The sequence below is a fragment of the Xyrauchen texanus genome, chromosome 27 (assembly GCF_025860055.1).
Source record: "Xyrauchen texanus isolate HMW12.3.18 chromosome 27, RBS_HiC_50CHRs, whole genome shotgun sequence".
Taxonomy (NCBI): Eukaryota; Metazoa; Chordata; class Actinopteri; order Cypriniformes; family Catostomidae; genus Xyrauchen; species Xyrauchen texanus.
In genome coordinates this window covers 19,814,600-19,840,496 of record NC_068302.1, presented here as the reverse complement: position 1 = coordinate 19,840,496, position 25,897 = coordinate 19,814,600, and the positions used below count along the sequence as shown (strand labels likewise).

Sequence of the window (25,897 nt, the reverse complement as noted above, 5' to 3'; positions counted from 1 at the left end):
AGTTTATACTTGAACTTTTACCTCAATGACTTGATGATCTGAAAAGAAATCTTCAATTTACATATTACTTTATTCAAATCACAATGAATTAAACGGTGCACAATAAAAAAAAACAACATGTTTTAACATGACTTTCCACTATGACTAATATGGGATTAATCACTGTCGCTGTCTCCCTCACTGTCTGCCTCCTTGACATCCGTGCTGAATTTGTATTCTTGGTCACAGCCCATGTAGGCATCACTCATGAAGTACAGTGTGTAGTTGTGCACGCCAACAACAGGCGCCACAAAGTCGAGTTTTACCTGTGAGAGAAAACATAACCACATTGTCATAAACAGAGAAAGACTTCTGAAAAAGCACTTAAGGCTTGGGTATACTTTTTTTGCATGCCGAATCATCTCACGTATGTTCAAGTGCCAAGCATTTCAAAGTTTACTAGTTATGCTTCGTTGGTGAATGAATCATTCTCATTCACCTGCATACCGTGGGCGGCTGATGGTTGATGGTTCGATTGCCGGCCCACACAACTCCACATGCTGACGTGTCCTTGGGCAAGACAATGAACCCAAAGTTGCTCCTAATGGCAAGCTAGGGCCTTGCATGGCAGCTCTGCCGTTATAGGTGTGTGAATGAGAGATGCAGTGTAAAGTGCTTTGAATACCGCTATGGTTAAAAAGGCACTATATAAGTGCAGTACCATACATGGACACATATTTCTCTTTCACTGACGTCTGTCCCTTTTGAAGCCAATGAGCTCTAGTGTTAAGCACGAGACTGTTTTGGTGGCTTTTCATGCCTGTAAAGACTGACTTTAGACTATTTTGTGCAGAGTGTAAGATATTTAGGTTTTACTTGATAAAAGTAAAGCCCAACATTTAACAAAATATGAAAAAATAAGACCTACTTGTCATTTGTAGCAAAAATGGTTATGGCATATTCTATTTGTGTTGATTTATTTTGATTTTAAAGACTGACAAAAACCTGAGCCAAAAGCATTTGAGTGTGGGCTGTGAAGGAGCATTTAATTGGTTTGACCCACTTAACAAGTACACCCCTTCACTGAACTTGTAGCTGGTCATTTGAGTCTAAACAAGATGAGATATCTTGCTCATGAACGAACTGATATACTTGTTCTCGAACCAAATGAATGTATCAGTCATCTTGTTCGTGAACAAGGATCTGCTGACAGTTGTTCGTTCTGACAGACAGTTCGGCTAGAAAAGGAGCCAGATGAATTATGAATAAAAGTGAGTGATTACCACATTACAATGATATATGGACATATATAGAAACTATAGAACTTATTTTTTTAGGTTAGTATTGTTTTTTACTGTATAGCTTAAAAAAAAAAAAAAAAAGCTGAAAGTTGTGCTTAGCAGTTCAAAATAGGATAGATATGCTTTCTTTGGTCATTTGTGGCAAATGCTTAAACACTGCTGTGCTGAAGTCTCTTAGTAGATCTGAAGACATGCAAATAACTACATTTCTTCTAGTCATGCGTGTGTGAGATTCGATCCGGAACACAGAAAACAAAGTATACTTTTATCACAATGATTTGAATAAATGGTGATATTTTTTCAAAAGTACTAACATTACAGGTTCACAAAGGGCAAGAATGACCACATTGATATCCTGAACAATGTAACATATGAGCAGAACCAACCTTGGCCTTCTGTTGAAGTGTTAGCCTCTTGATTGAGATGAGGCTGTTTGATTTGGGGTCTCCAATAACCACCCACCATCCTTCTTCACGTTTCTGCACAAACCAAAACACATACATTAGTGCTACAGATTCACAAAAAAAGAAAATCGAGACTAATTTGACCCCTTTTTTCAAGTGATGTCAAGACAGTTATTTAATAAATTAATGAAGATGGACTCTCACCTGAGGGAATAGTGGTGCAATAACAGGTCCTGTAACTTCCTCTTCTCTCTCCAACTGCACTTGGACGACCACAGGACTGCCACTGTGAATGCAAGACAATTATTCACCCTGGCTGGTTCATCCATAGGTTACACATGTCTGAAATGGGTGTACTTATCATAAGCACATGCTCTTTTGAATCAAAGCCTACCTCTTGATGTCCTCTTTGTCAGCCACTTCGTATGAGAGCTCAATGTTGGGATACCGGTTACAGAACCGTGCCACGTCAGCCATTTGCATATCTGAAAGCTGCAGCAGAGCAGTACGATCCTCATCTTCCATCTCCATGATATCAAAGATGCTCTCCACACCCTAAACATGTCGACAAAGCAGAGTTAAGACAAGCCAGACAGCCAAAAGACAGAAAATATTCCATGTGTTTCGATGATCCCCTAAACCACTTGAGTCACCTTGTCTGTGCATCGCTTGATGTGTTCAGAAGTAAAGTGGGGTAGCTGCTTAAGGTAAGAGTCTTTGGACCACATGGCTTGTGTGACCATCTGAGCCAGCTCCATGGCAGCCAGTGCTGGACTCAACCAGCCATTACTGGAGAGCACGTCCACACATGCCTGGATCAACCGCACAGCCTGGACACATGGAAGAGAAAAGAAAATTAGACTTATGACATCAATTACAAAGTACTTGTTTCACATGAATGTTTCATTTTATAACATGCTCAATTTGAACAGATCCTGGATCTAGAATGCTACAATGACTCAAACTTTTAATACTTTGTCTCAAAGAGATATTTAAGCAGTATTATTGCAAGTGTGTTATGCTGATATTCAGTACAGTGGTATGATTACGATGTTATATAGCAGTTATATTGCTTTTATAGAATAGTTCTATAAAACAAGTTAATAAAATAACACATTTCAGACACAACATTGCCTACTATCTTGTTTATATATCATGGCTCTTGGTACACCACTTGTCAAATCTAATTAGTGGAGCAGATCTGTTATATAAAGGAATTATATGTGCTCCAAGTAGATGCAGTAGAGCTGGACCAAACAGCAGTTGTCCCTCACCTTGCTGAGTATGTCTTCAGTATCTGACTGGAGCTCTGCGCTCAGCTGCATGCGGGACAGATGAGCCTGAAGCAGCAGGTTGGTCTTCACGTGAGGGTCGTTAAACTTGGGATTGTTCAGTTTATGAGGGACCTTCTGAGCCAGCTGCAAAAGTCAAAGAATGTTTAACATGGAGCTCTGATGCAGCTACATTTGTTTTAAGACTATTACATTTAAAATACTAAATAATTAAAATAAATAAATAGTTTATGAAGCGATGTGTTTTACACACCTGCCGGAGCAGAGCATCTTCGTGGTGCCTGATGGGGATGTGCTTATACTCTGCAGCATTGGAGATGATCTCGATGAGGCCGCGGATCTTTGTCTTGGCATTCAGGGACATACTGAACAGCTCTGGAGAGAGGACAAGAATAATTCAGACTTCACATACATGCTCACATGGTGTCTTTTTTATTCCAGTCTAGCCAAATGATTATGAACATACTTGCAGCAATGTTAAACAAGACATTAAGTAGCAAGATTACAATTCACAGTGATCGTGTTAAATCTAGTCAATTAAACAGAGACAGGCCTCACCGATGGTTGTGTAGTTAATGTAGTAATAGGCTGCGATCATGCCCAGATTCAGCGGTGCAACATCCATCTCATCCTCAATGCTGATACACTTGGACTGCTCCAGATCATGCAGGGTATTTTCCACCAGCTCAGACAGATGATCCGACAAGTGACGATGAGACATCCCTGTCATGGAAAACAATTATTTTTATTTTAGGCTTTTATGCATTAAACCCACTTTAATTACCAGAGTTCCCACTCTTTTCAAGGCACAATTTTCGAGGACATTATATGTGCCCAAAAGTGTAATACTTAAGCAAAATACATGCATCCGTTTAAATCTAGCTTTTATTTTGGCTTTTCTGTGCATTTTTGGCAGTAGTTTCTCATCTCCAGATTAGTTCACTACATGGCCCAGTGTGATCATTTATCCCCATAAAGTTGTGATTCAATTAAACAAATACATACTGTTTGTACATAGTCAAGAGCATGTGTGATGAGGTGTTTTCAGTGTATGAGCGGCCAAGCACTTGGACACAATGCAATTTTTATTTTATTAATTGTGCATTCGAACATTAATTTTTGTCCAAATATGTCATATTTCATAACATTCCGCATTTTATAGCTAATGCCATTTTTATGACTAGATTCTGTGATTCCGTCCATGTGCTCCACGTAGTAAATGTGGCAACCAAGGTAAAAGCAGACTGAAATTTGAATTATTTTATAATTCATATTTGAAAATTCATTCACATCACCATGCTACAACTCAGTGTGAATTTGTTTAAAAAAACAAAAGTGTCCATAAGCCTCTCCAAAAAAATAAAACATAATTGTACATAAGAACTAATTACACATGCAAATACAAAAATGACTGAAAGGTATGTTCTCTCTCCTAAGCATGCAGGCATTATTAACGACATCTCATTCAGTTCTCTTCTGTGTCATATGAGCCATCATTGATTCTGTGTTATATACTCCTGGTGGCCACATGTAATTAGAGTAAATAACCCTCTCTGCCGATAATTGGATGACTTCCACCTCTGGGTGCAGTGATCTGAATCCTAATGCGATTGGTTTAGCATTCTATGATGCTGGAGAACATAATACTTTTCAGAGAAAGTCATTTAATTCAGGAAAGCTAACGTGTTTTAGCCAGATTGTACAATGTGCATTGTACACATTGTGCTTCATGTGGATTATCTGATGACCAATGCATCTGATTATGTTGTGTGTGGGCTAGTTTTAAAGATATACGCCTCCTCTAAGTAATGGTATGTGATATTTTATGTTCTCGTGAATTTCTAAGTGAAAATGTGGCAAATAAGCAACACCCCTTTAAATTTAACATGTATGTTACAGACACATACAGTACAGTAGCTATTGCTCGCTATATTTTTGTCTGTGGAGAAAACAAATAGGCTGGTTGTATTCTACTCATTTGAGAGCTTTCCAGTGACATAAGACGCATGGCTATTTGATCAGTTTGGTGTATTTACTGATTACAATAACATATGCAGAGCAAAATTATTAATAAATTATCTAAATGGAACACTTCTGATTTGTCTGCACATTTCACAGCACTTGTTCATTTTTGTCATAATGCCTACATACAAATAAAAGTACACTTCTAAGCTTTAAAACAATGCCTATTTTGTGTTGGTCAAGACTGTAGTTATTAATAATTTGATTAAAAAGGCCCATATGAGCTAAAAGTGTTAAAAAGGTTTTAACTGTCTGTTGAAACTGGTTAAAAAAGTAGCTTGAATACTTTTACATGCATTCATTATGGCACAAATAGTAAAGGCTGTAAAGCCTAGATTTTGAATATTAAATTGAAGGTTCCGCGGTAACTCACCCTGCAGGTTGTAATAGTTGGGGTTCTGGGTCATGCGGCGGTACAGAAATGTCCATGTCAGGTAGTCCACAGCGTCCTGTTTGTTCTCTACTGTCTTGGTGACGATCTCAGCATTGAAATGGTCATGGAGACAGTGGTCCAGGTGAGACTCAACTGGCAGAGGTTCGTAAAGGAATTTTTTAAAGAAGTCCTAGAGTGAAACAATGATATGCAAAATTACTTAAAACAAGAAGAGAAAAAACCCAGTGGTCTTAAAGTGTTAATTCACCCAAAAATGAAAATTATCCCACAATTTAAAAAGCCTAGGTGTATATGACTTTGTTCTTTCAGCCAAATGGAGTTATATTAAAAAATATCCTGGCTCTTCCAAGCTTTATAATGGGAGTGAATGGTACCTTAGATTTTGAAGCCCAAAAATAGCATATATTTTATAAAGTTATAAATATGAATATGTTTCTTACAAAAACACATCGCTTTGCTTCAGGTGGCTTTTATTAACCCCCTGGAGCCATATGGATTACTTTTTTGATGGCTGGATGTGCTTTTTAGGCTTCAAAATCTAAGGTACCATTCACTCCCATTATTAAGCTTAGTAGACCCAGAATATTATTTAATATAACTCTGATTTTGTTTGGCTGAAAGAAGAAAGTCATATACACCTAGGATGTCTTGAGGGGAGAGTAAATTATGGAATAATTTTCATCTTTGGGTGAACTAAACCTTTAAGCAAAAGTAAAAAAATATTAATAAAAAAAAAGACTTTAAAAATAGGTTAGAGAAAACATTCTTGGACATATCTAGATTAACATCCGCTTTACCTTTTTGGACCCCTGGCACATGATGACACAGCGACCCTCATCATCCTGTAGAGGGCGATTGGCCTTCCCTACCATCTGCAGGACATCATAGATTGGGTAGTCCACATACCTTATCAAAGAAATACACATTTATGAACAATCCAGATACACTGGTAAATATTGACTATGACATCAATCTTCTGACTAAATCTTTTGGCTTTTTTTTTAGGTTAATGAAATACTTACGCATGGATTTTGCCATTGTAGTACTGTGTGTCCATGACAATCACCAGATGTGCAGAAATGTTAGTGCCCCAGCAGAGAGAGCGAGATGCCACCATCACTTGAATAGCACCTGGCATAAGAGAGGATATGAAAAATGCTCATATCAGCAGACTGTCTCATTTACAATAGTCTAACAAGTTACAACATGAAGGACTTTTCATACCAGACATAAAGAGATGCTCCACAATCCTGCGCTCTGTTGCCGAAAGGCCCTCGTGCAGGTACCCAACCCCATTAGAGGCGGTCTCCTTCAATGTGGTATCAGAGAGATTCTCCATGAATGGAGCCAGATCCTTCTCAGTTGAGTGCAAAAACCTTTAAGTAGAACAAGAAGGCTTGTATATAGATCCTTGACGCAGACAACAATTAATGCTTCCTAAAGTCATAGAATTTAGTTAAAATAATGTATAACACTTCTCAATGTACCTTTGGGGGACCACATCTGCAGCACAGAAGGTGAGGATATCGATAGCAGTGAGACGAGTCTGACGTCTTGATGGCACAAACACCAGCACTGGCTTGGATGGGGAGTGTTTCATGATGGCGTGATACACTGGTTTAGCCATGGACAGCAGACGAGTCTGTGTGTGACTCACATTAAATCCCTGAAGAGGAGAAACATTAATGAAACATTTTAAAATGTTGACAGGAGAGGATTTAATAGGGCTGGGTATTGATAAGGATTTCTACTATTTGAATCGATTCGGATTCAAACGCTCTCGATTCAATTCAGATTCAATATTGATATATATATCAGTTATAATGTACCTATTTGCTTACACATAAAATAAATTCTCTTCCAGCAAATGCTGTTAATTATACAGGGGTCTGTCTAACTACATTATGAAAATATTAATATTATTCATTATATTTTATTATCATGTCACATTTTGGCTTTTTAAAAATGAAAAAGAAAAAAAATAATAATCCATGTATTCAATCAATAAATATGATATTATAGATTATCTATTATTTTTTGTTACATGTTTATTGTTTAATTGCATAATTTGAACTATTTACAAGTATTTACATTGATTTGTTGAACCGAAACAAATCTGGCATTTCTGTAAAGTGTCTGTAAATGAACACATGTTAATGAAAGAGACTCTAATGGCTTTCTCTCATTTGTGCCATACATTATTAGAATTAAAAGTTAATTTCTTGTTGTTTGATCAACATCTGATTGTAGAGAATAGAAAGGGTATTAAAGAGACATTATTCAATTACAAATTGAATGCTTGGATCTCGCCTTTGGAGACACATTACACGGAACAACAATATTTGTATCTACCCCTATTATTTAAATCACAAATGTAGGTAATCCTTTTGTCATTTAAGGTCATGAGGGTCAAGACTGTGCTCTTTGAAAATAAAGGTAATTTTAGAGGGCTCTAGACCTGGATGTGAAGCTCCAGAGGAACTGGCCTGACGTTGGGGTGGAAGTTGAAGGTGGCCGTGGTGCTGCAGCCAAGCCAGTGGGCCACATCTTTAGCATTGGACAGAGATGAGCTGAGGACCACGATACGAATGGGCCGCTCAATCTGTGATGAGATGTACCTCATCCTGGAACAAATCACTTCCAACACAGGCTAGAGGAGACACACAGTAGTCAGAAATTCAATAAGTAATTATTAATAAAAATATTTACCTAATAGGTTACAGAGGGCTCAAAGGGCTGAAACTTCCAAATAATATCTGAAGAACTGAAAACTTGTTCTTCTTGTTTCAAACCCAGAACAAATAAATGATATTCAAATTAGCATGGAATAAAGAGTTTATCACATAAAACTGAAGACATCTTACTCCATTATCTCCTCCAATGAGATGAACCTCATCCACAATGAAGAGGCTAACGTTCTGCACGTTCTTCCTCTGTTTCCAACGGCGAGACAGGATGTCCCACTTGTCTGGGGTGCTGATGATGATGTCACCTTTACCCAGCAACTTGAGGTCAGTGCTCGTCTCACCAGTGAGTAAGACAACCTTCTTATTCAATGTGTCCTGGAACTTCTGGTGCCAGTCAACAAAGACCTGCATGAAAACCACATTAACATTTTTAAATATCAGTTAATTTTGACATTGACCAAATGTACGTTTACATGCACTTAAGAGGGCTATTCCAGGGTTTTTGCAGAAATTAGCATTCCGAAATGTCATGTAAACAAGAATGCTGGCTTTCTTACACAATTTAAGGGATTAAGAGAAAGTGGTATAACACACCAGGTTTCTCACGGAAAACATAGGTGATTACAAGGCCACATTCAGCTAAGTAACATTTTGCTGGATGTTTGAATGGTGCGCATAGGTGTGTGAACAGACCAGATAACAAACTTCAAGGGATGGAGTCAAACAACAAGTCAACACAGCGGAAAGAGTTTAACATTACTGAGACTACAGGGGGAAAAACACATGCACTATAATCCCATTTCTTTATGCTCATTTATACACATTAGTGCATAATATCAACTGTCCCTCATGTTTGCGTATATGCGCTCATATATTGGGGGAATCCCAGAGTTTTATGTAAGAGGGAAGCATCACTATTGCAGTGCAATTGCTGCAGGTCATAACAGAAAGTTAAAGAAAACAAACACAGCAACATCTCTGGAATATCTAGAAATAAAGCGAAGCAATGGGGAATAAAATATCAGTCTTCCTCGGATGCCATGTTTGTTATTTACACAAGTGTGGTGGGGAACTACGTTGCTGTGGAGAAAACTGTTTACTGACAAGCCGCATGGGAGTGAAGAGTACGTCGCTTATACAGCGCATGTAAACTGGAACGCTGCTTTCTTGCAATAAGAACAATTATATATAATTATATAAATTCTCTCATATTTACAACAAAGGCAGAGATTTGTGGATATACCTGTTCGGCCAGTGCTTCCATGGGTGTGATGTACACACAGCGGCCCTCTGCGTTGTGTAGAAGCATCCTAAGAATGGCAAACTCCGCACATATGGTCTTACCACTGCCAGTAGGGGCGCCAACAAAGACATTGTCATCGCTGTTGTATACTGCGTTGAACACTGAGGGAAACGAGAGTAGATTAGTTTAATTCAGAAGGCAAAAATCAATAAATTTTGTTATGCATGTATTAGAGAGTCTAAGTGTGGGTACCCTGGGTCTGTATAGGGTTGAAAAAAGGAAACTTCTGGTAAAGGCTCTCAAAGGCTGCGTTTCTCAAAGCAGACACGGGCAGTGGTTGCAGATCCAGCAGCTCCGTGGGGGGAGGATACTTCTCTGGTAAGATCAGGTGACGGAATGAAACGGGCAGCTGCGTCTCACATGCTTGAAAAAGAGTGGAGAAAAAAAAAATCAAGCTATCTTCCAGAATCTTCCAGACAAATGCGATTTCACCAATGCTCTATTTGCTTTACAAATGGTACCATGCAATTGGTTGCTACACATCAACCACTTATACATCAATGTCATCCTAAATTAACATTGTAAAATGTGTAACTAAAATGTGCTATGGTAATATGTTCTGTAGTATTAAGTTGTTTGTCATATTGTCAGCAGAAAAATCACTTACAAAGCCAGCGGTCTGAAGCTATGCGAATGAAGTACTGTGGAGGCAAAGGCTCAAACACAGGCACGAAGAAAGTGACCAGATGTTCATCCTGAGCGTACTTGGCCTTTAGGAGGAAGTACTCATGATGCAGCACAACCTCGCTGTCCACATCCTCCACCAAGATCCAGAAAGCCTCTGATGACCCATGTATCTGTGGTAATGGAGCCAAAATACCAAAATTACTGCCTTTCTCAGTTTATTTGCAAGCTCAATGTGAATATCTGGAAAAACTTCACATGAAACGGCTTGTGAAATGACAGCGCTTTTAAGACAGAGAACTGACCTTGTCGTCCCACTGGAAATCTGGTGTGATGGTGAGCTCCACTTTCAGAGTGGAACGAGTGATGGGCTGCAGGTGAACTGCCAGGTCCAGCTTTGGGAACTGATGGACATACTTATGGATGGTCTTCCCCATTTTTGGCATTCGGATCAACTCGCCTGGAAGAGTTAAGAAGTTTTAGATAATGAGCAATTAACATATACAATCTCACTTGACATACCATTGGCAATGCTTGTTCAAGTATCTCAGTGAAGTGACAAAACATATTCACCAATTTCATTGTGATTCAGATCATAGAGACGTTCGAAGGGGAAGTTTTTCTTCTCAATCTTTTTGATGACCTCCTCTGGAAGCTTGCGGAACTGACGCAGAGGTGACATAGACTGCCACCTTTACATAAATAAGCCAAAAGCGTCAGTATTACATTGTATAAAAAAACAAGAGATTTATGGGGTCAACAAATTCATCATGACTCACATCCTTTTGTCAATCATTTTGCAGAGGTTTAAAGTCTTGTCAGTAAGTTGGGCCCAACCTCTGCCCAGCACAATCTCAAAGATTGCCCTCATCAGTCTGCCAGCACTCTGTGCAATCAAACATAACACTTATACAGAAATTGTATGCATTCTCTCAGGCTTTTAGGTGAAATTGTTTTTTAAATTGATTGACAATTTAGCCTTAACAGAAAAATATTTCAGAATGCAGATTTTCTTACACATACCTGTGTCACATAGACCATGTCAGCCATGAGGGCAAAGCCCTCTAGTTTGAGCTGAGAGATATATGCCTGCAGCAGCACATTAATCTGAAAAAGAGAAGTAACATTCAAGTCAGGGGTGACAATGAGACTATAATTAAGAATGGAATAACAGTCTACTGCTAACTGTGCTATGCATATTGCTGCTTACCATTTAACGAAAGATTAAAACTACATTTCAAAATTTGCACTATGTATGTATGCATGTATAAATATATATGTATATTTGGTCTTATTGTGTGTTCTATATGTACTTTATTTTCTATTCAAAAACATTTTTTTTTATTCATTTTTGTATTATGATCCATGTCTTGTTGCTATTATGTATTGTGTGCTGGAAGCTCCTGTCACCAAGACAAATTCCTTGTATGTGTAAGCATACCTGGCAATAAAGCTGATTTCGATTAAAAATGTAGTAGTAGGATACATTGTTGCTAGATTTCATCATAGTGCATGTTTAAGGTACATTGCACTGTGGGATACAGTGTACTCTGTTGCATAACGCTCACCTTCTCAAATCTAGTAAGTCATCTGGATATTCCATGCATACAGAAAATGTGCACATTGTGCACAATATACATATATACTTCAGGACTAGTATAGTAGCATGCTATTCTGAACAGCCATATATTTCTTTCTGCTACTACAAACAAACCTTTGCACTTGGCTCTTCAATGCTTTCCTTTACTGGAATAGGGACTCTTTCAAGCAGTTTCTGAAGCTCAAGTTTTTCCTCCTGCCAATCAAAGAATAATAAGCAGCATTTTGGTAAGTGCAGTCAATTAACCACTCTATGTCTTGGGAGTTCTACTTCTAGACATTGAAATATTTCAGTTGGTTTTAAAATAAGGCACATACTTCTCTGACTGTGATATTCCTGAACTCTGATGAGAGAGAGAACACCCTGAAGAGCTCGATTTCACTCAGTGTGGGCTTCAGCAGCTGGTTGTAAGTCATTATGGAATCGTGGGTGATGTAGAAATGGCTGGCAATGCGGCCCAGGTCTGTGACCTACAGCAATGAAACAACATCTGTTGCTATCCTAGTACTTAAAATGCTAACTTATGTTTTCACTCACCCCTGCATAAATCCATTATCCTCGGTTAGGGATGTAAAGCTGGTACAATCTCATTTATCACTCATATAAAATATTTTCTGAGAGCCCACAGTTTGAGAGGTGGGTTAATATGACAAGAGGAAACTAAGTACCTGAAAGCTGCCGGATCTCTTGTCATATTTGGCCAGGTTGTTCTTCTCCAAGACGATGGCAGCCGTGTGCACCAGGTCCATCCTGCGTCGCTCCAGCAGAGGATCAGAGCTGCGATCGTCGTGAGAGACACCATACAGTGTGGGGTTCCGCAGCATCCGCACATAGAGGTACGTGTATCCCAGCCAGTTCACTGCATCCTGACAAAATTTACAAACAAGTAAAAAAAAAAAAAAATGCAACAGATTCTGAATTTCCAAGACTTTAAAATTACACTTTCAAAAATCAACAACTCAGTAGATGAGGTTCAGATATCTAGATACCTTCATTAGTAGAATTTCAAATTTTGTTAAATTTGTTTTGCTAAATGTTTTTGTTTTAAGACTGATAATTCTAACTGATAAATGCCTCTGCCAGGATTATTGCTGAATAACGGTGGCATAAATTGCTGACTAATGAACGTACGTGAGTTTGCAAAAACAAACCCTACCTTGACAGTCTGAACATTGCCCAACACTATCTCAGCGTTGAGCATGTCGGGAAGTTTGGCCACCATCTGGCTCTCGATAGGCAACTGCTGGTTGAGCAGAGAGAGGTAATACTGAAGCTCTCCATGAGATGTAATCAAGATGCCCTCTCCTTTAGAGTCATACTGTGGCCTGCCAGCACGACCCAGCATCTGTGTTACAGAAAAGCAAGTTAACACTCGCCAAAACACTTAGTATTTGAGTACTCTGACCAGTTTATAGTAGCATGTGTACACTGACCTGTAAGATGTCTAGGGCTCCCAGCTCTGTCCATCTGCCTTTCTCTGGGCTGTAGACCTGTGTGCCTTTGATTATTACTGTGTGCGCTGGCAAGTTTACACCCCAGGCCAGCGTGGCTGTGGACACCAATACCTACAATATGCACAACCAATGTTTAGACTGATGCTAATTTTCCTTTTAGAACCTTAAATAATCAGAACATTAAGAGCTAACCTGGATGTGACGGTCAGCAAACAGATCCTCTACCAGTGTTCTGTCCACTCTGGTCATTCCAGCATGGTGAATAGCAAAACCATATGGCAACAAATCCTTCAGCTCCAGGTTCTGTGGACAAAAAGTCAAAACTTTTAGATCTATGGTTTTATAAATCTTTGGTGTTCAACTGCAAATAGGCACTGATGGAATGGATTTACAAATTTTTTCTGAACCACTAACTGCACCGAATGAAAATTATCTGTTTGAACATGCCGATTGGACAGATATATCTTTGGCTCAACCAATGGTGTGAGTTTGGTGTTGGATTATCTGTTTATCAAAAAACAGAAGAGCAAGATAACAGAAGGTCATTTTACACTCTGTTTGGAGCCACACGTGGTGCAGAAAAGAAACACTTCACTTGGTAAAATAAGTTGAACAGGGTTGAGATACTACACTCTCAGTGGTACCTAAAAAAACCTAATAGGCCAATATATTTCATAAAAGATTAATAATTAGTAACGTGCAACATTTCTGCAGAAATCTGGGGAGTTCTGCATATGCAAATTCCATTTGGGCCTGGTTAAGTATGACATTTGTAGGCTGGTTTACAGCACTTCTGTGGTAGGCGTGTCCTGACCTTGCACTGCTCTGCTTCAGTCCTAAGGACCTCAGTTGAGGCTGAACCCTCTCTGAGGAACAAGCCCAGAGTGTCCTTTTCTAAACACATGTCCCTGATCGCACGCGCCGTCTTCCCAGTCTCCTTTCTTGAGTGAACAAACACCAGGACCTGGTCAGTGAAATAAATGATTAAAAAAATATAGCTAGAGTATCATTAATGATTGGACACACTGTAAGATGCCACTTAGGGTGAAAATGCATCTTATCATTCAATGGTTATTGTTTTCAGTTTACCTGATTCTTTCCAGCATGTTCCATGATCTTCTCATAGACAATCTCATTCATAATCTGGAAACGTTTGATGGCCTTCTTCTCTGTGATTCCTACATATGTCTGTTCCAGAGGCACAGGCCGGAAACTACACAAAGGAAAACACCCAACATACATATATGTTATTATACATTAAACCTATTCAATGGTTTTCACACATTTACAACAGCACATCTCTCACCTGTTGTCGAAATAGAAGAGTCCCTTGGATGGGTCCACACGCAGGCAGGTCGCAACATCATCGTAGTTGGGCAGTGTGGCACTGAGGCCGATGAGCCTCACATCTTCCTGTGTCAGCTCCACATTACGGATGGTTCGAGCAATTAAGGACTCCAGGACTGGGCCGCGGTCATCGTGCAGCAAGTGGATCTCATCCTAAATGAGGGTGTATGGAAAAACAATTGGGATAACATGGCACGACCAACAGGATTTTACCCGGAGTCTTCATTAAAATAGGAAATACAAGACTTGCTACTTACAATAATGATGAGGCGCACAAGTTGCGTGTATGTTCGCTCCCCTCCCTTCCGGGTGATGATGTCCCATTTCTCAGGGGTGCACACAATAATCTGGGTCGCGTTTATTTCCTCCTTACAAAGCTGGTGGTCACCGGTGAGCTCAGAAACAGTAATGCCATAACTAGCTAAGCGCTACAGATGAAAATGACAATGGTTTTAGGAGCATTTAATACTGTCAACAGCGTAACATTAACAAATACAAATGAATCTACTGCAAGTAAAATTTCTTAAGTGAGGCAAACAAAATATATATTCACAGCTACCAAGTCGAAGACAACAATGGTTACCTAGTTTTGCTCACAAAAAAAATTATTTGTATTACACTTTAGTGCTTTTCTATTGAGAGATGACTGTAAATTATGGGGAGAAAAGGGAACAGGATGCAACACGAGCCTGACTTGAAGCCACAACTCCTACATTGGCACCACCATAGCTCAATGTATCTGGAGCACAAGCATAAACCACTTGGCCAAGGCTCTGACTAAAAAAATTACTTTATTGACCAAGCACTGATTTGGACAAAAGATTAGTTTATGTTTGATACTCTTACTTTGCCAAAGCTGCCCACCATCTCCTGTACCAGAGAGCGCATGGGAGCAATGTAGATTATTTTGAAATCATCCACATTGATGGTGCCATCCATGTTGATATGCTTTCCGATCTCTCTCAGCATTGCCATGAGAGCAACATTAGTTTTGCCAGCACCCTACAGGTCAAAAGATGTGGGGGAAGAAAATCTGAATCTTAATACCAAATATCATTAAGGTCATTAAAGTCAAGTCCTATTTTGCAGACATATGTGACAACTTGGAAGCAAGAAAAGAATATGATCACATTATGAAAGTTGTTCACATTTGTTTTCTGTTTTCTTTAAAGTCATTTGAAACAAACAAATACACATGTATCTTGTTTTGCAATAACTAATACATTTTTGCATGCACATGTGGATATGTACTTTAATTTCACTTTGTTTGAATTGCACAATTGTATTATGCAATTAGACTTTCATTATTTCATCATTAAAAATCTTGATTTGTGGGAAAGTACTTAGTATAAAACGCCTTCTGCTTTTGTTTTAAACTTTCCCAGAACTCGTGTTTTTTTCTCTCTAAAACTTGATTCTTTTTATTCCACTTGTGTTTCATGTGTTAAATAAATAACTCTTTGCTGCATAAAATAGTTTATAAATAATGGTGTCTATTTTAGGTCAGTGTCTGGAGTGTTGTCTCTGTATACTACTGCAGGCTAACCGTTGGAGCGCAGACCAGCAGGTTTTCATCGGTCTCCATGGTGGTCTTGAAGAGTTTACCCTGTATGCGATTCAGGGTTTTGAAACCCTCAAATCCAGCCTGTGCATATTTGGGAAGCTTCTCAATAGCCAATAGTGTCTGTGAGAAAATCAGAGAGGCCTCGTGAGACACTGGTGAAATCAGAGCTTCAAAACACATTATTGTACATTACGTGCGCAACTACATAAGACTTTATTACATATTTACTGACATATTTAAAAACAAAAAGTGAAATGCATAACTGAACAAGAGACAAGTTAACTCAACGCCACTTGAATAGTATAAACAAACACACCTCCTCATCACCAAAGGGCTTGGGTTTGAGAGCAGGAACATGCACCTCTTCATAGCCTTTCCTCTGCTTGCGGAAGGAGCCGTCAGGAAGCTGGCAGCGCTTGTTGGCCATAAAATGACTCCCCTGAGAGAAGGCCAGATCTTCCAGGTCTAGTAGTTTCCTTGAAGCAACAGCCTAGTGAGAGAGAAAAATAAATTCAAATCTCATTGATGAGATTAACACTGCACTCTGAATGTGTATTCAGTGTGGCTGGAAACAGCATAGCCCCATTGAGGTCCTCCCTAAAACCGGACAATGTAATGTCGTTCCTGTTGAAAAAGTAAAAATAAATGACCAATGACTTGGCTTTCTGCCAAGGAAGGACTGAACCATTTTATTATTGTCCACATGTTTACTGGTATTTGGTCATGTTGAATATTATATTAACAGATACATTAATACATGTTTACATTCTGGAATATTTTTAGCTGACATTGAGGTTTACATTATTGACTAGGATATATGGTGTAATCACAGAAATCAATTTTAAAACCAATAAATAAATGTCCCCCTAAGTGATTTAAAGTTAATTAACTAATTTGAGCAACCCCCTCCCCCTCCCCCCATTCAACACAACTGTGCTGATTGGCCCGGTACCACAGCAACAGCCCAACAACAGAGTTTTTCATTGGCAAAATGAGGCGGAGGTACTACCACACTGATCAAAAAAGTGACGTTAAAAACACGTAAACATCGGCATTGCGTTAATACACTACAAATGACCTGGCGACTGAATACAAGCGTTAATTTTGTCAGCTGTTTTTTAATTTAGTCTTAGTCCTGTGTCAAATGTCCTTTTTAGTTTTTATCATATTTAGTCAACCTTATCCTATTTATTTATGTTTTGGTCAAGTTTTAGTTTTAATGTAGTTTTAGTCACTGAACACTGTAAAAAATGTTAGCCATATGATAAGCATTTGTCAATCTTGTCTATCCAAAACCAAAAAAAAACAAAAATATATATATTTATTTGATTGTTTTGGCCAGATGACTTGGTCAGAGCATCTCTGAAAGGGCAAGGCTTGTGGCGTGATACAGGCCAGCAGTGGTGAGTACCTACCGACAGTGGTACAAAGAGGGACAAACTGGCGACAGGGTGTTGGGCACACAAGGCTTATCGATGCACAAGGTAATGAAGGCTATCCCGTCTGGTCCAAACTGTATATACATTTTATTGTTCTTGTCATTTGTGTTATTTTTCACATAAGATTGATCTTATCAAGATGACGACGTTGCGAGCTGTAGACGAGCGTCTCCGTGTTAGAGTGCGTATCACCAGGTGGAACTATAAACCTTTCTCGGTCTCGACTCCCGTTTAGATTGGATCTCTTACGCAACTGGTTGAAGCGGCTCTGACTGCACAGAGAATGACAGTTTTGGAGTTTGTGTTTATTTACATGTCACGCTCCTGTATTATATGAACTTTAAGGATGAAATAAAGATATACCGCCAAGCTATGATCTGTGTTTCTATCAGACACTCGAGCTGCAGCGCACCTCGCGTGTCATCATTATAGTTTATATGATCTCAAGTTATGTTAAATGACATCAAGCGACTATTCGACAACATAATAATTGTATTATTATTTTACACGCAATTTTATTTATTACAAATGACAATCCACTGAGTGCAATGCTTGTTAATGTTTTCCCACGAAGACGGCACGAATTTTGACAGAGGCGGCCACCTAGTAATTCTCTATGCTGGAAAAACCCTGTACAAGTCAGTCCTTTTGGGACAATTGTTAAGACATTTTAAAATGAAAACACATAGGGATATTGCAAATTGTGGTTTAAAATGATAGCTTTAGCTGTGGGTGTTCTTTACCTCCACATGATCAATGTCCATAGACTCCAGATCATCCACACGAGACTTTCTCACTCTTTCTCGGCGAGATCGCTCCTCCTGCAAATAATAACAAACATATGTTTAAAGTCATCAAAACTGCTATTCCACTGTGATAGATCATGCAAAAAAAAAAAATCTCACACCATTAAATAAAACACTTTCAGAAGTTCTTACCCTGATGATGTCCTCTTTCTCAGTCTCCTGCAGCTGATAAAGAACTTTTGAAAGATCCTGATCAGCATCCATTTTATTCATGATCTTCTCTTTCTCTGCCTCACTTTGAGCACTGGCCAACATGGTGCAGTACAAGACTAGATGAGACAGGAAAAACAGTTAACAATAATTAACCAATAACAGAATGAAGGTGTGGTATTGTAAGTAATTTTAATCCATTAAATCCCACATAATCCTTCATATTGTTATCTACTTACTCATTCGTCTGTGTTGGCGCAGGACTTTGATAAAGTCAAATGTATTGAAGCCCAAAAGCAGCACTAACTGGTTCTCACACTCTCGGTCATCACTGGCAGTCTAAACAAAGGGAACAGGCCAATCAGCCACATAGGAAGACAAACAAATGCAAAACCACAGTCTCCAGGGGCATGAACATTCATTACCTTAAGGATCTCCAAAACCTCATCTGCTTTCTTCTGAGACACTATGGCATCATTGTAGAAGCGGCTGAGCTGTCGCTGAAGCCAGAAGGCATCAATGTCTCGCGGGTGCAGATCCTTCTTTTTAGTCATCATAACATCTCCTGTGGTGCCCAGCTACAGAGCAGAGCATGTTATTATGCATGGCTGTTAATGAATGTATGTGCAGAAATGCATGAAGCTTTTTAACTTACATTAGCAGTCAGAGTGGAGCTCTCGTCTGCCTCTTCTCCTTCATTGTCATCAGAGCCTTCATCATGAACCTCACCGTACGGGTCCTCATCTCCTTCCTGCATATGAATGCATGCACATTACGAAAAAGACAATCATAAGAACCACACAGAAAAATGCAACCACAAACAACCGGCATTTGCAAACTTACCTCTTCATCAGACTCAAACTGAACATTGACTCCATAGGTTTCATCAATGTTATCATCTGCAAAAAGAGATTTAAATACTTTAGTTTTTATAAAACATTATTCAATAACAGAAACAATAAGCAATCGTGTAACTGTACTACAACCTATTTTAATATGCATTAATTTGCATTAGCATGGTTTAGGTCATATTTAGCAGACCGCTACCACTTTGTCTATGTAAATGAGGAATTGTCTAACCAAACGATGAGATTTCACAATTCTCCAAATTAGCAGTGTATAAATGAAATAAAATATTGGATGGCCAGAAATGTCCTTCTACTCAATTCTGACAAAACAGAGTTTTTATTATTATACATGGTACTATTATTATTTTATTATTATTGGACCAAAAAACTCAAGACAAAAAAATAAGCCACTACAATATAATTTGACTCTCGATGGATGTACTGTTATATCATTTTCAACAGTGAAGAACTTGGGAGTTACATTTGATACCAATCTGTCCTTTGAAAATCAAATTACTAATGTTTGTAGAACAGCATACTTCCACCTAAGAAATATTGCTAAATTAAGGCACATGCTCACTGTTGCTGTAAATTAAACAAATTAATGCGTGCATGACCTCAAGGCTAGATTATTGTAATGCATTAATGAGAGGATGTCCAGCAAGTTCAATAAATAAACATCAACTGCTTCAAAATGCAGCAGCCAGAGTGCTGACTAGAACAAAGAAATATGATCATATTAGCCCCATTTTATCATTGTTACATTGGCTACCTGTTAAATTAACAAGGACAACTGCATCTATGTGAACTTCTGCAGTTAATCCAGGATGGACTTCAAAGACATTAGTCATTAATCTTACAGTTCATACAAAATCGATGTTTAAACACTGACCCTTAACACTTAGTTTAATAATTTTAAACCATGACTTTATACATAAGTAATATTTACATTATATTCATGATGTTAGCCAGAAGGGAACTGGCCCCCACAGTGAGTCTGGTTTCTCCCAAGGTTATTTTTCTCCATTAATCAACATCTTATGGAGTTTTGTGTTCCTTGCCAAAGTCGCCTTCAGCTTGCTCACTGGGGTTATTAATACAATTATTGAATTACTTATTTTTAAACACGATTAACAATCTTATTTTATCTAATTACACAATAATGATTCATCGACATTATAGACATTGCAGTTTTATCGTCTGTTAATGTCTGATCTTCTGTAAAGCTGCTTTGAAACGATGTGTGTTGTGAAAGGCGCTATACAAATCAAATTGACTTGATATCAATTGAACAAATAGTAACCATAAATATGATCCCTAGGATATGACTTACAAAAGAAATCCCTGTGTGTCACCTCTCAGATCTGCCTCAACATAACAATGAAAAAACAGTTTAGGCTCTAGATTGGAATTCAACTATTTACCCATATTCTGGAGCTCTTTGTCTCCTCCGTAATCTGTGATCTTCTTGCCCAGGTTGACCAAGACATGGTAGCGCGTGTCATCAGCGGGCCCCAGCAACTGCTCCACTTCCCTCCTCCTCTCTTTGTCCCTCATCTTATCGTTCTTCAGCACAGCCAACACTTCATCTGCAGCACCACATAGGATATCTCTTGGCTTAGGGTGGGAAACACACACAGAAAAAAAACAATTTATGATGAGGTATGTGTGTTTATGTGTATAATTATAATATATATATATATATATATATATATATATATATATATAAAAAACACACACACATACATACATACATACATATACACACACGGCCGAAAGTTTGGAATAATGTACAGATTTTGCAGATTCCATAGGAAATTGGTACTTTAATTCACCAAAGTTATATTCAACTGATCATAAAGTATAGCCAGGACATTACCGATGTAAAAAACAGTTTTTCAATCACTATTTGAAAAAAGTTTTTTTTTTTTTTTTATCAAATCTAGACAGGCCCCATTTCCAACAGCCATCACTCCAACACCTTATCCTTGAGTAATCATGATAAATTGCTAATTTGGTACTAGAAAAATCACATGCCATTATATCAAACACAGCTGAAAGCTATTTGGTTTGTTAAATGAAGCTCAACATTGTCTTTGTGTTTGTTTTTGAGTTGCCACAGTATGCGATAGACTGGCATGTCTTAAGGTCAATATAAGGTCAAAAATAGCAAAAAAAGAAACTGCTTTCTCTAGAAACTTGTCAGTCAATCATTTCATACAAAAGTGTACACTAGTCTTCAAAGACAAAGGACAACTGGCTCTAACAAGGACAGAAAGGTCCAGATGTGCAACTAAACAAGAGGATAAGTACATCAGAGTCTCTAGTTTGAGAAATAGATGCCTCACATGTCCTCTGCCTACATCTTCATTGAATTCTACCCGCTCAACACCAGTTTCATGTACAACAGTAAAGAGAAGACTCAGAGGTGCAGCCCTTATGTATGTGTTTACACACATACAAAAACAAAGATCCCCCATTTAGCCTCAACAGACGGAAGGCCACAACCACAACATTCAGGCAAAGAAATGTGGGATGCAGCAGTTTCCTTCAGAATCAAAGCACATGATTATCATGTTCAACTAAAAAGAGAGAAGCCTCTTTTTTGGGCAACAAGAAGTGGTTTAATTCCAAAAATGTACTGTCAAAAAACATTTTGACGTTGGTTTCATTAAAACAATTATCGGAACGAAATTAACTGGTTACCAAAATTATGTTTTCACTTCGGAAAAATTGAAAGGGACTCGGTTTTTGTTTCTTGGAACATTTTCAGTCCCTGCTCTGCATTGTTCAAAGGCAATGATCAGTCATTCAAATTACCTGATCTCCGAGAGCTGCCTGAATGAAGCTGAGGAGGATTTCGTATGTTTCTCTGGTCTCTTTGGTCTTGGGCTTGTACACGATGCCAACCATCTCATCAATACCCTCAGATAGCAGTGTGAATCCTTTCATCTTGTTGATGTCGTGTCTGTCCTCGTCTCTCTTCCTCCTCCTGCGTCACACAAAGGACAAAATTAATTGAAACACTTGTTTTGTGTATATTTAAAGACCCAATGCACATTAATGAACCTTAAGGGTTTCAGGTAAGTCTTACTTTGCTCTTCTCTCCTCCAGCATCTGAGGTTTCGTTCTCTGGCTTCTGTCTCCCATCTTAGTCCCCTCCAGTTTGCCAACCAGAGACAGCACCTCTCCTGTGGGCTCATCTCTGCGGGTGCGGTCAATCAGAGATCTGTCTGCTTGCAACACCAAGTTTGAGTTCTGCGAAAGAGACAATCATTATCAATTCAATAGCAGTCTCTTAAAAACCTAATGCGCTCTAGACAATATTCATAGGAGTCTATGCAACCCAAAAATGCAGCGCACATTGAAATTCTGCAACATGACTCTTGCATCCCAACTACCACAACTTTGTTCTTAAATTCTTTTCACACTTGTGAAACTGTGTTTATTCAATAATTTGCACATTTTCTATTATTTATTAACGTCTCAAGAACATTTATAAATAAATAAGTGTATTATAAAGTTGAAGTCAGAAATGTACATACACCTTAGCCAAATACATTTCACAATTCCTGACATTTAATTGTAGAAAACATTCCCTGTCTTAGGTCAGTTTGGATCACTATATTTTAAGAATGTGAAACGTCGGAAAAATAGTAGAGAATTATTTCTTTCATCTCATTCCCAGTGGGTCAGAAGTTTACATACACTTTGTTAGTGTTTGGTAATTTTGGCCCATTGCTCCAGACAGAACTGGTGTAACCGAGTCAGGATTGTAGGCCTCCTTGCTCACACAGGCTTTTTCAGTTCCTCCCCATGGGGGTGGATGCTGCCACCCCCATGCTTCACGGTTGTGATGGTGTTGGGACGGAAAGTTACGTTTTTGTTTCATCAGACCAGAGGACATTTCTCCAAAAAGTAAGATCTTTGTCCCCATGTGCACTTGCAAACTGTAGTCTGTCATTTTTATGGTGTTTTGGAGCAGTGGCTTCTTCCTTGCTGAGCAGCCTTTAAGGTTGTGTTGGACTATAGGACTCATTTGACTGTGGATATAGATACTTGTCTGCCTGTTTCCTCCATCATCTTCATAAGGTCCTTTGCTGTTGTTCTGGGATTGATTTGCACTTTTTACACCAAAATACATTAATCTCTAGGAGACAGAATGTGTCTCCTTCCTGAGCGGTATGATGGCTGTGTGGTCCCGTAATGTTTATACTTGCATACTATTGTTTGTACACATGAACGTGGTACCTTCAGGCTTTTGGAAATTGCTACCAAGGATGAATCAGACTTGTGGAGATCCACATTTTTTTTTATGAGGTCTTGACTGATTTCTTTTGATTTTCCCATGATGTCAAGCAAACAAAGAGGCACTGAGTTTGAAGGTAGACCTCAAAATACATCCACAGATACACCTCCAATTCAGTACACCTCCTATCAGAAGCTATTTGGCCATTTGTCTAAAGGCTTGACATCATTTTCTAGAATTTTCCAAGCTGATTAAAGACACTGTTAACTTAGTGTATATAATCTTCTGACACACTGGAATTGTGATATAGTCAATTAAAAGTGAAACAATCTGTTTGTAAACAATTGTTGGAACAATTACTAGTGTCGTGCACAAAGTCCTAAACAACTTGCCAAAACTATAATTTGCCAATTTTAAATCTGTGGAGTGGTTAAAAAAATAGTTTTAATGACTTCAACTAATGACTAAGTGTATGCAATCTTCTGACTTCAACTGTATGTGTATATTGTATGTTATGAGTTGTGAGAGTTATACTGAGGTGGAATGACAAAGCGTCTGCTGAACTATTACTTACTACTATGCTGAACAAAATTGCTGTCTAGGTAGACAGCTCACTACACAGTCAATACATTCAAGCACAATGCGTAAACAAAAAAACCCGGTTTGATGAATTAGCTTCGAAGCATATCAACACGCATTCAAATGAGAATATTTCACATTATTTAAGACTCTTACCGCTTTGTATTCATACTGCAAGCTACGCGCAGTAACGTCCGCCATGACTTCTTATTGCTGTAAATGTGATCACAGGAGAAAATCTTCTTTATCAACCAGCACACACAATGCTAGCGGAGATACAGAAGGTTCAATAAACTACACTCATGTGCCCTACCTGTGTTAAAAGAAAGCTCAGAATGCACAGGTAGCGTGCACACAAAATTAATCACACGCTTTTTTTTTTTTTAGTTCAGTTTATTTTCTTTACACGCTAAAGTGCAACATACGTCTGAAACACGCACGACGCTTTCAAAACGTTATTTGCTGTTAGTTCCGCTTCCGGCTATACTCGCATAGCGTGTAAAAATGCTGCCCTCTTCTGGATATGAATGACACACGTTAGAAGTTTCAAATAATTTGCTTGTAGTCCAAAAACCCGGAAGAGAAGTCGCCATGAGCTCTCTCTCTGTTTTTGTTTTACTTATGAGTAAAGTAAGGTCTGTGGTACACATTAATTGACAAAACAAGTTTTTTTCGGTATATAACAAATTACACACAGTCATACGTCAAACGTGAATTTTTCTAAAAAAAAAAAAAAAAACCGGAACGGCGGCTTCAACATTCACATTTGAGATATGATTGTGTAATTTATGCTGCAGAACAAAAACGTACACGTTTCATCAAGTAATGTTTAGTACCACAGACCTTATTTTGTTCATGTTCAAACCCTCCATTATAATAACCATAGGAAAAACCAGAGGTTACACGTGGCGAATTATCTTCTGGGTTTTGGACTACAAGCTGAACAGCTGTAGTAGTTTATAATGTTTCAACAGTGTTGGTTGAAAAGGCATTAGACTATTTCAGGTACAGAAACAGGTGAAATATCTTGACAATGGCCCAATGCTAAAAAAGCTGGCCATATCCATTCTGAGAAGTGCTGTCCTGTCCACGACACTTGTCCATTCTCGTAATGAGAATGCAGATCTATTTGCCTGAATACCTTCGTTTGATTTGAGTTTATTCCTCTGCAGAATTGACATTTGTAAAGGGAATTGACAACTTAATATCTTTTTAAATGGAGCTTCTTTTGGAAAAGGATGTTGCTGTTAGAAGCAGAAAAATTTTGTGGCAAGCTTTCTGGGACAATTTTGGAGAATTTTGTTAATGGACAAATAAAAAAAAATGGCATATTGACAGTTCTTGAGCACTTTGGACAATCTCTCAAGATGTTAACAAAATCTTCAGCAGGGGGGCCTGGGTAGCGAATATTGATGCTGACTACAACCCCTGGCGTCATGAGTTCTAATCCAGAGTGTGCTGAGTGACTCCACCCAGGTCTCCTAAGCAACCAAATTGGCCCTGTTGTCACATGGGGAAACCTCCTTGTGGTCACGATTAAGTGGTTCTCGCTCTCAATAGTGCGACTGGTGAGTATTGCTTGGATGGTGGAGAGTAGCCTGAGTCTCCACATGCTGTGAGTCTTCGCAGTGTCATGCTCAACGAGCAACGTGATAAGATGTGTGGATTGATGGTCTCAGAAGTGGAGGCAACAGAGACTTGTCCTACACCACTCAGATTTAGGTGAGCCACCACGAGGACCTAGTAAGTAGTGGAAATTGGTCATTCCAAATTGGGGAGAATAGGGGATTAATAAAAATAATATATATATATATATATATATATATATATATATATATATATATATATATATATA

General features: G+C 38.5%; 1 protein-coding gene across 1 annotated transcript; it reads right to left on the bottom strand.

Annotated features, from left to right (window-relative positions):
• Positions 1–9: 9 nt before the first annotated feature.
• LOC127620892 (U5 small nuclear ribonucleoprotein 200 kDa helicase-like) lies at positions 10–24,496 on the bottom strand. The gene is made up of 46 exons (XM_052094234.1): positions 24,356–24,496; positions 24,199–24,255; positions 22,309–22,472; positions 22,035–22,206; positions 20,639–20,831; positions 19,210–19,265; positions 19,022–19,117; positions 18,792–18,944; positions 18,606–18,705; positions 18,349–18,485; positions 18,154–18,231; positions 16,288–16,461; positions 15,954–16,091; positions 15,254–15,409; positions 14,665–14,835; positions 14,367–14,560; positions 14,150–14,273; positions 13,875–14,024; positions 13,253–13,363; positions 13,040–13,171; positions 12,763–12,951; positions 12,275–12,472; positions 11,924–12,076; positions 11,721–11,801; positions 11,030–11,113; positions 10,786–10,892; positions 10,580–10,698; positions 10,312–10,466; positions 9,990–10,179; positions 9,575–9,745; positions 9,323–9,483; positions 8,257–8,484; positions 7,851–8,042; positions 6,880–7,058; positions 6,617–6,768; positions 6,415–6,523; positions 6,190–6,298; positions 5,372–5,561; positions 3,535–3,699; positions 3,230–3,351; positions 2,959–3,102; positions 2,338–2,514; positions 2,079–2,239; positions 1,889–1,970; positions 1,667–1,759; positions 10–305 (listed from the first exon to the last, which is right to left on the bottom strand). Exons 2-46 carry the CDS (start codon positions 24,241–24,243, stop codon positions 156–158), a joined length of 6,405 nt encoding a protein of 2,134 aa, XP_051950194.1. The 5' UTR covers positions 24,244–24,255; positions 24,356–24,496; the 3' UTR covers positions 10–155.
• Positions 24,497–25,897: the final 1,401 nt, after the last annotated feature.